A 14,948-nucleotide genomic window follows, 5' to 3' on the forward strand; every position below is an offset into this window, starting at 1 on the left:
ACTGAGACGTCTTTAACCAAGGTCACCATCTTGCTGAAGCCTAACAGGAGATTCTCAGCCTCTGTCTCACTCTGCTTATCACCAGCATTTGATAAAGTTGCAGCTCTCTCCTTAAATGCTTCCTTATCAAGCTTCCAGGACCCCACACTCCTCTGGTTTTCTTTCAACCTCATCTATGGCTCCTTATTCTTTGCTTGGTTCTCTGCCTGACCTCTGAATCTCTGTGTGCCCCAAATCTTGGCCTTTGGCCCTTTTCTCTCTATCGGCACTCTCTCACTGACACCATTTCACCCATCACTGTAAACTCCATAGAGACTCTGACGACTGCCAAATGTAAGCTGTATCTCCACCCCCGGCTTCTCCCCTGAGTTCCCGGCTGGGAGATCCAATTGCCTACCTGACCACTCACTCCACTTGGATGTTTAGTGCACATCTCTGAATCTCTGAACATGGCATGTGGAAAACAGTTCTCTGTTCTCCCTTCAGCAAAACCTGCCATCCCCAGACCTGCACTCAATAAATATTTGCTGAATGAATGCAGTTTAACAAAATAGAGATTCAGAAGAGAGTAAGCATCATTTGGGAGAAATAAGGTGGTTTACCCACTACCTAATATGAACAGTTACCACACTTCACTTTCCCCTCCTCTTATTTACAATTCCTTTCATTCATCCAACCAATACTTAAGATTTCTGATGTACCAGGCACCGGAGAGGGGTGGAGTTGTACATGGCACCTTCCATTTCGGAGGAGTCGAGGCACAAATAAAAAGTCTTCCGACGGTGTTTTTTAAAGGCCTTCTCTACACCTTCCTTTCCCAAAATAATGTCTTTTACAGACACTTGTCTTCCTCCAGTTGCTAAGTGAATCTTTAACTTTAGGAAGACCAGGGAAATGTTTTAAGTTTCACTGTCAGAATTCCGCTTCTGAAAACCGGGCTTGATCTTTCCAGGGCTGCTACACTGCCGGGTCCTCAGACCCCCTCACTTAAGAGTCCGCGGGAGCGAGAGCAAGAAGGTCGTTAAGAAAAATGGAAACGACGGGAACCCGAGAAGACGCAGGGAAAGCGCTGGGACGTCTGCCAGCTTGGTCCCGATCCGCACCACCGCTGCGCCGCTCTCCCGACTCTGGAGCTGGGGGAGCCGCGGCCGCTCACATGGAAGCCGCGCAGGCCCCGCCCACTCCACCGCCCGGGGCCCGCCCCCTTATGACTGGCGGCTCCAGCGCCCTATCACTGCCGCGCTCGCTCCAGCGGCCCCCGGGGCCCATCCCCCGGGGCCCATCCCCCGGGGCCGGGAGCGGGGCGGGGACTGGAGCCTCCTCAGGGCCCCTCCGCCCCCTCCCTACGTGCCAGCCGGCCGGGATTGGCCGAGCGCCGTCCTCAGGCCGACCCCCGGCGTTACATAACGAGCTCCGGAACCTTTGCCCCGCTCACTCGCCTCCGCTTATGTAACCCGGACGCCCCTGCGCGGGTCCCGCCCCCAGGCCAATGGGGTCTCGCAGAGCTGGCAGCGGCAGCCAATCGCGTGACCCGGGGGCGGGACCGAGTCACGTGGTGCGCGGGGGGCGCGGCGCCCGCGACCGCACGGCACGCTGCGGGCCTCGAGACTGCGTGGGGTCGGGTCAGCTGGGCGAGCGGCGCGCGGGTCCGCGGGAGGCGGTGGCGGCGGCGGTGGGTGAGGGCTCGGCCCGGGCGGGGAGGCCTTGGGGCCCGCCGGGCGCGGTTGCCCCGAGCCTGTCCTGCGCTGTGGGAACTTTGTGCTTCAAGTTGCCCCTTGCCGGGTCCGGGTCCTGGGTGCACGCCGACTCTCGGAGCGGCCGGAACCGGGATCCCCCTGGGGCTGCCCAGCCCGCGAGCCACAGCCGAGCTTCCAGCATCAGATTGTGTTTCTCTTGACACTTGTCACCTTTGTTTCCACCGTCCCCCTCCAGGGTGGACCTCCCGTGAGCGGAGACGTCCAAGATTGCAGGGAAATACTGGGGAGAAAAGTGCCCCCGGAGGAGCAGAAAGAGTACCTCTACTTGCCGGCTTGTGATGACTGACATTTTCTCTGAGACGATGGCCTGGACCAAAATGAGAAGTACATTTCCGTCGCCGATCGCAAAGTAGCAAAGTAGCAGGCGACAGGCTGAGGACTGCCGGGCGAGCGATGGATCCCTGTGAAGATCTAGAAGTGTCCGGTGGTAAATCTCAGGACTCTAGAGGGGGCCAGCCTCATGAACTTGAAGGATCACAGGCCAGCGGTCCTGAGGCGCTGGGGAAGGACTCTGCTGAGATGTGGAGCCGGCAATACCAGCTGCGGAGCAAATACGTGCAGACCAGCAACAGGTAAAATAACCTGATGTGTTTGTTGTTCTCTGCTGGGGTAGTAGAGGGGAAAGGCGGGCTTACATCTTTTTATATTTTGTTTGTAAGCCTAGGAAAAAGTTTAAGGAGACTCAGACAACTTAGAATGAAATACCCTGGAGAAACTGAAGGAAATTAACCAAAAGGTAAAAAGTGGTTGAGGAATTTAGCTGACTCTAGGCTGAAGTGGGAAATGCTTGATGTTTACCAATTTCTTTGCCTGGGATTCTCCACCTGTAAAAAAAAAAAGTGGTGAATAATAAATCTGTGAACTAAATGAGCTGATCCATGTTAAGGGCTTAGAAAGCGGGCCTGGCATGAAATACGCTGTTCAGTAAAAGTTGACTTATTATAATCGAAAGTGTGAATTTAGAATCTTTTTTATCTTACAGTGAACCGCAATAGAATCTTTTTTATCTTACAGTGAACCGCAAGATCAGATCAGAGTTTCCAAAGACCTTATAACGGTTGTCCAAGAAATGAAAAAATACTTCCCGTCAGAGAAACAGAGTAAACCAAGCACCCTGGATGCTCTCAACTATGCCCTTCGCTGCGTACACAGCGTGCAAGGTAAACGGGCTGGAGAGGGACTACAGTCGTGCACGGACACCATGGCTCGTAAACAGCAGCCAGGCCAGAGCAGTCGTCTGCCTGGTTTTAGGCACAGAAATGTTTTGAGCTTTTTATGGTGCTTTATGTGAGATGTGCAAACCTACACGGATGGCATTAGCATCTTAGTTTTTCACGTGAGCCTCGGAGAACCTTATTTGTGTCATAGCTTAGTAACTGTGCAGTGTTTTGCTGATTTGTTTCAGGAGAGTGGAGCTCGGCATAAGCACGTTTTGAAGATTCACTTTTTAAAAGAATATTGTCTTCTATGACTGTTAGGGGAAAAATACACTTGATGAAATACATTTACATTTCCCTGCCATAGACATACTTTTAAAATACAGTCATGATGTATCAGGAATTTACCAAATTAAAATCGAATGGTTGTAAACATTTTTTTCTTTTTATGACTTTTCAGACTTCTTCTCAAGGGATTTAAAAAAATACACATTCTGTAGCACAAACCTCTGTGGCTTCATAGATGGTATATAGTTCCTGAATCCTGGAGTAATGTTTCTGCCATACAGATTTCCTGTGTGTGTATTTGGAATTTTTGGTTTCAGTACCTTGTTTTGGTACCTTCAATGTGTTTCATTCCTTGTGATCTGGAACATGCAGAATTCATAAAATTCAAAATCTTAAGTTTGTACAACTATCAGTATTTTAGGTGAAAGAAGAAAATGATCTGGTTTCAAGGAAAACATGCTGAGGTGTCCTCATCCTAAAAAACAAGCCTGCTTTTATACTGATAAAAAATGATTTCCTAAAGATACTGTTGTCACTGGACTACCTATTTATTTTCCTGTGTTTCTTAGCAAACAGTGAGTTTTTCCAGATTCTCCATCAGAATGGAGCGCCTCAAGCAGACGTGACCATGTACAGTCTTGAGGAACTGGCCACTATTGCTTCAGAGCACACTTCCAAAAACACAGTAAGAATTCACAAATTTTGCCATATCAACCTGGGTGATTTTTCCTAACGCTCTTATCTAGATGTAGATTTTTTAAAATAATAACTGAGCATTTCAGTCACCACAATTTGAGGTCAAGCATAGGCTTGAAAACTGCTACAGAGGCCTTGTGGAGTTTCTCCTGCCCTTGCCAGAGAAAACATCTAAAAACAGGAAGCAACACCTTAGTAGTAGTTGGCTTTGCTTCCGTCATGAGGTGCCTCTCTCTCCTTAGCATCCCTGAGTTCTCTCAAATGAAGAAAAAGATAACAGTGCAGAGTGATTTCCTGCATCTTATTCTAATCTCCGGATTGTTAATTTCTATTTATATCACTCTTCCTTCCAATACCTACTACTTCACGTTGTAACAACTGGATTTTATAGAACAGGTGAGTTGAGATGCTCTCATTTTTTGTAAAATTTTGGAAGAGATGTGTAGTATATCTTTTTGGAATCTCTTCACGTTGACAGAATAATTGAGCCTCATGTTTTGCTGATATGATGGAGATTACTTAATTTATGTGTAGACCTCAACATAATTGTAACTTAAAGATTTTGTAATATTGGAGCATGAGCTACCCTTCATGTTACAGTGCTTATTTTACTAACTGATGTGTTTATAATACTGTAGTAGGTGCTGTGGAGATTTAAGGGAAAAAAAGTTTAAGGAAAACATTTTCCCTTTAAGATCTTCAAAGTAAATCTAGAGAGGAAAACATATGCCACTTGCTAGCAGGTACAAACAGTGGCCGATTATAAATAAGTTATGTTTATGTCTAACAGAACACATTAGAGAAATGATTCTTATGTACTGAGGTTTGTCAAAGACAACATCTTGGAGCAAGTGAACTTTAGCTTGGTCTTGAAGCCTGGAATATGCATGGGTGAAGAGAAGACAGTCCTTCCAGGTACAGTTTGCAAAGGAGAGGGAATCAGAAGTGTATACAGTGTATACACTGTGTTTAGTCGGTGTAGAATGAGCTGGTGCATTGTCTGGCAGAACTTAAACCTTCAGAAGGAACAATGCAGGTTTTACAGCGATTTGTTGCCTTTGCAGGTGTGTGTGTGTGTTTTAAGCTATTGATCATGGTATTAAGCTATTGTTCATGGTAGACGTCTAGACGAAATTTATTCAGGGAATATTGCCAGTATGTATCTCAATATTTTGCATTTATTTTAAATATTTTTCGTAGGATACGTTTGTGGCAGTTTTTTCATTTCTGTCTGGAAGGTTAGTGCACGTTTCTGAACAGGCTCCTTCGATCCTGCATTGCAAGAAAGAGTTCTTAGAGTCCTCTCATTTCGTTGAGCTGCTTGCCCCTCAAGACGTGAGGGTGTTCTACACACACACTGCCCACGCTCAGCTTCCTTTCTGGAACAACTGGACCCAAAGAGGTAATGGGACCAATATTCAGATGTTTATCTTGCCTGGTAAAGATCAGTTTCATTCTTCCAGAAATAGTACACAAATGAATGCATTATTCAGAACATGCAAATATATAGTTTCTCTTATTTCTTCATTTTAAAAGTCAGAATGTGATGAAAATAGCATTTTAAATGCTGCTAATAACATAAAAATCCAATAAATTTGTTTTCATTTAATAAAGTTAGTTTCACAGACTATAGGCTATAGATATGGTGTGTTACAGCATAATGTATAGCAGGTTAATTGCTACAAAGTGTCTGTTGTTAATAAAATTAAATGTTTTTCCTCTTACACTGACCTCATTATTTCTCTGCTTTGCTCTGGAGGTAAGCTTCTCAAAGTTAGATCCCTTTCCAGTTTTTCTTCTCCCTGAAAGTTATGAATCTCATCATTTTGTTTTCCTTCTGAAAGACTGCTTTTCCTGAACTGGGGGTGGGGAGTGGGTTCCCACTCACAGTTTTCTTTGTTATTCAATCCCATGTAATCTTTCATTCATTCATCCATTCTTTTTTTTTTAAAAAATATTTATTTATTTATTTGGTTGTGCCGGGTCTTTGTTGTGGCAGGCGGGCTCCTTAGTTGCAGCTCTCCAGCTCCTTAGCTGCAGCATGTGGACTCCTTAGTTGCGGCTTGAGGGCTCCTTAGTTGCGGCTTGAGGGCTCCTTAGTTGTGGCTCACGGGCTCCTTATTTGAGGCATGTGAACTCTTAGTTGCGGCATGCATGTGGGATCTAGTTCCCTGACCAGGGATCGAACCTGAGTCCCTTGCGTTGGGAGGGCAGAGTGTTCACCACTGCACCGCCGGGGAAGTCCCATTCATTCTTTCTTAAGTCACCCTTTATTCCCTATTTCATATTTTTTGTGAAATGTCTCTTAAAGAACTTAGTAAAGATCAGGGCCTCCCTGGTGGCGCAGTGGTTGAGAGTCCGCCTGCCAATGCAGGGGATACGGGTTCGTGCCCCGGTCTGGGAGGATCCCATATGCCGCGGAGCGGCTGGGCCCGTGAGCCATGGCCGCTGGGCCTGCGCATCCGGAGCCTGTGCTCCGCAACGGGAGAGGCCACAACAGTGAGAGGCCCGCATACCGCGAAAAAAAAAAAAAAAAAAAAAAAAAAAAAAAAAAAAAAAAAAGAACTTAGTAAAGATCAACTTTCTTTTTGATCCCAGACCCTTTTCTCTCATTTTTAAAAAATTTTGATTATTTTTATTATGGTAAAAAACACATTCACAAAATTTACCATCGTAACCATTTTCAAGTGTACAGTTCAGCAGCATTAAGTACATTCACAGTGTTGTAAAACAGATCCTCAGAACTTCATCCTGCAAATCTAGAGCTCTGTACTCATTCTGGTTTCTAATCCAGTTCTCAGTCCAGTGAAGAACAGTGTTACAGCTTTCTTTTCTCAATCACAGACCCTTGCCCCATTCTCTGTGCACATTTTATATAAGCTTCAGAAAAGATACCTGTCACCCTTGCTTTCTTCCAGCTCCCTCTCTCCTTTTCCCATCATTCAGAAACACTGATTTTATTTTGCTTCCTCTTTCCGAAACACGTGTTTTCAACCTTTAATTGTCCACATTTGTTTCTCTGCTTTTGTTCATCATTTATTCATTCCGTAGACATTATATAGCAGTCCCTGTGGGCTAGGAGCTGTTCTAGGTGCTAAGGTACAACAGTGAACAGAACAGACACGTGGTACTGTTCACCAGGTCTTTCCCATTTTCCCTTCAGTATTGCCCTATAGTCTCTGTCTGATCTTTTCACTTGTTTTTTTTTGGCTGTGCTGCAAGGCTTGCGGGATCTTAGTTCCCCGACCAGGGATCAAACCCGTGTGCCTGCAGTGGAAGCATGGAGTCCCAACCACTGGACCACCAGGGAATTCCCTGATCTTTTCACTTTCTTATCTTTGCTAATTACTTAATGGTATTTCCCCTGCTCGTAAAAGCATAATAGTCCCTGAAATTGTTGTCTCTTGGACCTAAACATTTACTTGCTCCATAAAGGTGATGTCCATTGAGTTTACTTCTCACACTGTACTTTCGCTTTAGGAACCCCAAGGATCCACACCCTCCTTGAGGGCCGTTGTTCAGCTCCACACCATTTCTGGGCTGTGCTCATGTCACCTCTTTGTCCCTTCCTCTGAACTCATAGGACATTAAGAGGACACGGGAAGCTCTGAACTCAGCAGTTGTCAGCTTTGGCCCTGTGTTAGAGCACATTTCCACTTAGGCTTGTTGTACAGACCTCTCAGAAGGATCTGACCGCTGTTTCTTTAGAACACACTTCCAGAAACAAGAATTCGCACGTTCCAGCCCAGGTGTGGAAGTGACAGCGGGCCCCCATCTACTGTTTTTGAGATCCTGGAGGCTGGCTCTCTGTGTTACAGGACTCCAGGGTGGGGGGGGCAGTTGAATTCAGGTGCCTGCTACAATGTATAAGGAGTGTAAGCGAGTTCACCTTACAGGAGAGTTGCAGTATTTTGTTACGTGTAAAGAATGTTAAGCTCAGAACCTGAAGGTCTGAGTTTCAAGTTGCATTCTGTCGCTTCGTGAACCTTGGAGGCCACTTGGCTTCTCACTGTAAAATGAGAATCATAGTTTCTGACGTGCCTGTTAACACAGGGTTTCTGTGAGAACCCAGCAAGCTATAGGTTGGGGAAGGCTTGGAGATATTTGGAGCGTCCGCAGCATAAAGGCTCATCTTAACTGCTGTCGTCTGTTGAACGGTTACTATTTGCCAGGGTCTATTTGCAAGGGACCCTTCTCTTTGCTTTCGTGGATTAACTGAGTTAATCTTCACGAAGACCTCGTGAGGTGTAGGTACTGTCATTCTCCCCGGTAGACGGACACAGTAACTGTGTTAGTTTGGGTTTGCCCAGAAGCGGGACGCTGACTGGGGGAGCAGGTGGAAGGTGGTGAGAGGAGCCCTCAGCCCGCATCGCCGGCCTCGCTGGAAGGAGCGAGGCGGGGGGAGGGCTGGGCAGCAGGAGCCTTGGGCTGCAGCGCAGTCCAGAGAACTTCTGGGCCAGGCAGCCAGAGGGGGTCCACCCGCTGTCACGCGCTGGAAGAGCCCGGCGTCTCCATGGAATGGTCCTGCCTCGTTTCCTGCTCCGTGTATGGGCATGGGCCGGGGGCAGCCCGCGGGAAGCAGGGCTCAGGCAACAGTCGGGTCCCTCAGAGCCAGCAACTGTGCCCTTTCTTAGCTGCCATGGTCGCAGAGATGCCAACGTCACACTGCCTGCAAGTATGGAGCCGGCCTTCACCTTGGCAGCGTGAATCCAGAGCCCCTCTGACCCCACGGCTGCTGGGACTGCACCTTATAGCAGAACTGTCCTCAGACCAAGGCGAGCGTTTGAAAGTGTCACCGAGGGACGGTTCCCACCCACGAGAATCAGCTCAGAAAATCAAGGATATTTTTGAAAAATCTTTATCTTGCCTTAATTCCTCCATAGAAACTCCAGAAACAGTTTCTGTGTTAAGATGATAGCACATCTTAGAGTAATTAATTTCTTTAGCTTACTTTGTCAAGTTCTTTCTGTTATTTCTCCCAGACTTCTGGCTTCAGAATTCTGGGCCTGTAACGTTCATAGTTTCACGAGTTACAGGAGTTTGGTCACTGGTCCCTTTACTTTTAAACTGGAGGGCTTTTTTTTAATCGTGAATATTTTTCTTGATCACTCAAAAACCCATTTTCTTATTCTTCCTATGATCATTTCCTTAGGAGTACAAACACCTGGACCATGTTCAGTATTTTGGTTCTTCAGAATCCTCGTTGTAGGTGCTCCTTCAGTGTATATTTTTTTTAAAACATCTCCTTGGTTGTAAACATTTCCTTGGTTTCTGTAACTGAAAACTTTTCACTCCAGTGAATAAATGCCCAAAAGATATATATTTAGGGAGTTCTACCAGACGAAATAAAGTAATCAACAAACACTTGGAAATAAGTTCAGTTTCCTAAGATGGGCAAATTTCAGTGTTTCTGAATTACCACCTCACACATCAATAAAATAAATGTGAAGTCAATAAAATTGAAGCAAAACCTTTGGCATGAGGGGTGTGAGAAAGTGTTATTAATGACACTGAATTGGTACCATCTGCTGGAGCTAAGTTTGCCAATATATGATGAGAGTCATGAAATGATATCATCTGATCTGGGAACACAGCTCTGGGGAATTTGTCCAAGGAAAGAAATGTATGTATCCTCTACCTGAAAGCTCTAAGTAATCTGAATTCCCAGTTTTTGAGACATGTCCAAACTATTACAGGGGAATAGAATATTACCAGCGAAATAATTGTGTCGCAGGCTGATTACGTTGACATTTGAAGCAGTGAGTCCGGGCAGGAGCAGAAATGCAGACAGGACTGCAGGGGGTGACAGGGAGAGGCCTCGGTCAGGTGCTCTCAGGGTCTCACCTGAGGGTTACTGTTCAACACGAAAAAGCCCTGGGAAAATACTGGATAGAACTAGACCTTAGTGAGGGAGGAGAGTCCTGTTTTAATCAAGAGCAGCTCTGTCCCTGAAAAGAGTCTCCCGTTTGTACATTGACAGTCTGGGAAGGAGCCGCATGGGGGTGGGACACTGACACGTGTGTTTGTTTCCAGCAGCCTCACGCTATGAATTCGCTCCAGTGAAATCCTTTTTCTGCAGGATCCGGTGAGTGTGGGAGCTCCTGGAGGCCGGGAACAGTGAAGTGGGCTCTGGTTTTACTTTATTTTTAATTTTTTTATTTTTATTTTTATTTTTTTATTGACTGTATAGTTGATTTACAATGTTTCAGCTGTACAGCAAAGTGGTTCAGTTATACATATGTGTGTGTGTGTATATATACATATATATATACACATATATACATATATATATTCTTTTTCAGATTCTTTTCCATTATTGGTTATTACAAGATATTAAATATAGTTCCCTGTGCTATAAAGTAGGTCCTTGTTTATCTGTTTTATATATAGTAGTCCTTATCTGTTAATCCCAAATTCCAAATTTATCCCTCTGATTTTATTTGGCACTTATTTTGATGCTTTATTCAGCTAGGGCTGTTGTGGATACAAAAGACAAGACTTGGTTCTTGCTGCAAGGAGTTTGTATTTTGATTGAGGAGAAGATACATGTACTTATGAGAAAAGTAGATAATAATGCAATAGGGGAAGAGACCAGAAAGATCATTCTTAACCCAGGGGCATGTGAAAGTTACTGGACATGAAATATACTTTCAGATGACAGTTTTTTCGGGCTGTTTTGTTTCTGTTTGGCTTTTGTTTTTCAGTCACATTTAAACTTAATTTTTGAAATGTTGAACAACCTGAAAGAAAGCAAGATAGGTATATTTATGAGGACTTAAAAGGTCCAGTGACAGTGAACTAGGAGAAAAGAGATCAAAATTTTAATAGTAGTTGATTTCTGGTAGGGTTTATTAGTGATTTTTATTTTCTCTTCCAAATTTACTGTGATATGTTAATGTTACTTTCAAAGTAAAAAGAAAAAATGGTTTTAAATGATGTCATGATCACCAACAGTAGTATTGAGGTTACTGAATGCTCTTGATATGAGGGGAAGAGAAATCCTTGTAACGGATCATTCAGACACTCCATGGAACTGCGGGGGACTCGTGCTAAGAGTATTCGAATGCTTGGGGAGGGATAACCTGGAAAGGTGTGCGTGTGCGGGGAGGGCCGTGTCGGTTCTTTCTGTCACTCGCAGGTGAGTTGTTGGCTATGAAGGTCTGAGAGCAGTGCCTGCCGCGTAGCAAGCGCTCGGTGTGTTGGTTATGTTGGTAAATATTTTCAGGTGCCTTTCCTGAGCCAGGCACTGTTACGGGTGCTGGGATCAAAACAAAGTTCTGCCCTCATGGACCTTAGGTTCTGTAGCGGGGGAGACCAGTAATAAACAGCTGTCTAAACGTACACGTGTTGGCTGTGATAAGTTGTACGTAGAACAGAAAAGCAGAGTAAGGGGGTCCTGGGCAGTGGTTGCTGGTGTGCTCAGGGTGGTCAAGGCACTCTTCTCTAATGAGAAGCCTGAATGGGGCCAGAGGCCTGAAGGAGGTGAGGGAGCAAGCTGTACGCGTGTCTGAGAGAAGAGCGTTCCAGGCCAGTGCAAAGGCCCTGGGGCAGAGCATGCCCAGCCTGTGGGTGGTGGCGGGGTGGGGGGAGGAGGGAGGGAGGGTGGAAGAAGATGAGGAAGCAGAGGCCAGACCATGGGGCGTTTTGACTTCTGAATGAAATGTTTTCTTCAGGGTAGCCACTTAATTATTTTTAAAACTTTGGGAGTTTTCAAAATAATATAAAAGTAGAGAAAAATAGTACAATGAACTGATATGCACTGATCATTCAGCATTAATAACTTTAACCTCGTGGCCAGTCCTGTGTCGTCTGTGCCACCACCTCAGTCCCCCCATCCCCCATCTCATTATTTTGAAGCAAATCTGAGCTCTCTCGTCATTTCCTCCATCACTATTTTAGAATCTCATCCTAAAGAGAAGGTTCTCCTCGTGCCTCGAGGTGCTCCCACTGTCCCTCTCTGGCCAGCGGGAGCCGCTGGTTAGCTAGGCTAACTAGGTTAGCTCCTGGCCCGGTGACAGTCCCCAGTGGTTTTGACCACTTCCTTTCTTTCAGATTTGCCGTCCCAGGCTCAACCTAGACGGTTCCTGCCCCAGACCTGGGTCCATCATTTCTTCAGTATCCCCCATTCCTTGTGCCAGGAAATAGCATGGCTCACCTGGAGGCCAAACCTGGGTGGGTGGTTGTTGCCATACGGTTGTTGCTTCAGGACTGTTCAGTGGGTGGGAATAGGGCATTTTCATTTCTTAGAAGGAAATGTCATTGATTACGGAAGGCTCACGTCGGGTGCCGTGCAGAAGGTCCTGTGCTTGGGCGGGAGGTTGGAGCAGGCCGGGGGCGGGGGGGGGGGCGGGCATGGTGCTGATGCGGTGCAGCTGGGAGATGGCGGGTCCTGGACCAGGCGGTGGAGGTGGAGGTGGAGACACTTTCGATCTTCTGGGTATTTCTGTAGGGGAGACCTAGCAGCATATACGGGTGGGTTAGTTTCGGGTGCGAGATAGAAGGAGTCGTCAGGTGACGTGGGAGTCTTGGCTGAAGGTGCCGTGTATTGGGGAGGAGGAAACTGCAGGACAAGCAGCTGCCTGGAGAGCAGAGGGGAGAGCGTGTGCCTTAGTCTTAGGTGAGCGTGCAGTGTCGACTAGAAATCTGCCTCGTGATGTTGACGAGGCATTGGTCCAGGAGCCCAGGGTTCAGGGGAGGAGGCCGGGCTAGAGACAGATGTGCAGGTCATCGGTGTATGGATGGCACTGAGAAGTTGAGGACGGGATGAGCCTGGAGAAAGCACACACAGAAATGGGAGGGGAGCCGTTAGCACAGGTACAGATGCTCGCAGGTGAGTGCCAGGAGAAGGCGCCCTTCTGAGCGGTGACCCAGGAAGCAGGGTCACGGCGGAGAGCAGAGAAGTGACAGGAGATGCTGGAGTTAGAGGAGAGAAGAGAGCGGGAGGGCGGCCAGAGACCCCCGAACGTCCGCGCTCACGATGGTCGGCGAGGAGAGGTGTGATGGGCAGAAACGGGGGAGCGTGAAATACAGGTTGGGACGTTCGGGCAGATCCAAGTGGAAACGTCTTCCAGGCAGCCAGGCTGATGAAACAGGGTGGGCATCTGTGTGCTTGTTGCAGACCCCTCGCCCCCGGGGAGCCTCCTGAGAGGGAGCGAGCAGCCTCCGCGCCGGTTGGCCGAGAGGGTCCAGCCCCGCCATCTCCCTGTAGCTGGGCACCGTGGGTGATGCTGAGCCGCACACCAGGCCTGCGCCAGGCAGCGGAGCAGCTGAAGCGGTGGGACTGAATCGGTCATTTGAATGAGGGCGTAGGAAGGGCTGATGGAGGGCCGGCTTGGGGGCGCGATCCCAGGGGGCCTTGTTTCCCGCCATGTGGTACTTGGTTAAGACACACGAGGCAAGACAGGTGGCTGTGCCTGCCCCTCTTCCCAGCAGGAGCAGAAAGTCACACTGAAATTAGTGAGCGGTTCACACTCACCTTGGTGAGCCGGCTCTCCAGAAAGCCTCCTGCTCATCCAAGAACAAACGAGTCTCATTGCCCGTGGCTATTGAAAATTTAAACTAACGTGTCCCTCCTTTTAAAAATAAATATGTTTTGGACTTCCCTGGTGGCGCAGTGGTTAAGAATCCACCTGCCAATGCAGGGGACACGGGCTTGAGCCCTGGTCTGGGAAGATCTCACATGCTGCAGAGCAACTAAGCCCGTGAGCCACAACTACTGAGCCCACGAGCCACAACTACTGAGCCCGCGAGCCACAACTACTGAAGCCCGTGCGCCTAGAGCCCGTGCTCCATAGCAGGAGAAGCCACTGCAATGAGAAGCCCGCGCACCGCAATGAAGAGTAGACACCGCTTGCCGCAACTAGAGGAAGCCTGCGCGCAGCAACGAAGACCCAACACAGCCAAAATAAATAAATAAATATGTCTATAAACATTTTAGATTCAGACGTGTCTCTCTTGGAAATTACCAACAAAACATTTTCCCCGGCCTTGTTTCACGGTGGACTAAGTGAACAGGTCAGGACTGGTACTAAACCATTTTTCTTCTCTTCAGTGGAGGTGAAGCCCGGGAGCTGGGGCAGCCTTACTGCCCGTTCCGGATGATCCCCTGTTTGATTCACGTGCACAGCTCGGCCCGCCCGGAACCTGAGCCCTGCTGTCTTACGCTGGTGGAGAAGATTCATTCTGGTTACGAAGGTAGGTCAGGAGCGCCTGCGTTTAGGTCAGACGTGACGTGTCAGCACAGCAGAAAGGAGCACGTGAAAGCCTGTTTGCTGCAGCCGCTGTCTTCAGCCTGGCCCTGAGCTGATTTTCCCTGACGTCTCTGTGTGCTGACCTTGACTTCCTGTGTGGTCATCTCCTTTAAGGACAGCATGGCCCAGGGGTCTGAGCATAGACCTGGCCAGAGATGCACAGTCTTCTAATCCTTTCTCTACTGGTGACCATCCTGTGGCCTTTTGCTTCTGTCTTGTGTGACAGAAGAGCATTGAAATTGTTGCATACAGAGGTCACAAGAATGAATTTATATTTTTAAAGTGTTTTGAAAGCCCCCTGAGTAAAAAGTATAATTTATGTCTTCCAGTGGCAGAACAACATTGCTAAAATCATATATCAATACAGAAGCAGCTTCCATTTATCATTTGAAATTACAGTTGGTTCTGCTGTAATGTGACATGTGCTTTCCTAAAACTTAACATCCTGTACAAATAAATTCACACAAACCACAGGGCTTTTGGGAAAAATGAGTTTAGGGGCACAACACTCAATAACCATACATTAAAAATAAGACGGGAATCTCATAAAATGGTAACACGGTGTTACACATTAAATGATGAAGAAATGCACAAGCGATACACTAAATGCGCTCGCCGCAGCGGAAAAGCCCTGCAGTTTGCTGTGGACATGGGTGTTGGGGGGGCTGCAGCTTGTGCATTACTGTGAGGAGCGAGGGGAAGGCGGACTGAAATCAGAGGGACAGTTCCGTCACCAGGCCGGACGGGCGTGGCTCAGGGCACACCTGGTGAACAGAGGCTGCAGGTGGATGTTTCAGGTG

At 47.3% G+C, this 14,948-nt stretch overlaps 1 protein-coding gene across 6 annotated transcripts in view; it reads left to right on the plus strand.

Moving 5' to 3' along the window:
- Window positions 1-1,586: 1,586 nt before the first annotated feature.
- The window catches only part of PER3 (period circadian regulator 3), a 71,175-nt gene continuing 57,813 nt past the window's right edge, over window positions 1,587-14,948 (plus strand). For 3 of the 6 annotated variants that reach the window (XM_082612526.1, XM_082612529.1, XM_082612527.1), the window contains exons 1-6: window positions 1,687-2,329; window positions 2,772-2,917; window positions 3,772-3,887; window positions 5,099-5,300; window positions 9,932-9,983; window positions 13,950-14,092. In XM_082612526.1, the coding sequence (XP_082468652.1) occupies window positions 2,151-2,329; window positions 2,772-2,917; window positions 3,772-3,887; window positions 5,099-5,300; window positions 9,932-9,983; window positions 13,950-14,092 (838 nt within the window). In that variant the 5' untranslated portion in view covers window positions 1,687-2,150. The other 3 variants (XM_082612525.1, XM_082612528.1, XM_082612524.1) reach the window with 2 other exon arrangements.

Source organism: Mesoplodon mirus (assembly GCF_964341445.2).
Source record: "Mesoplodon mirus genome assembly, chromosome: 3".
NCBI lineage: Eukaryota > Metazoa > Chordata > Mammalia > Artiodactyla > Ziphiidae > Mesoplodon > Mesoplodon mirus.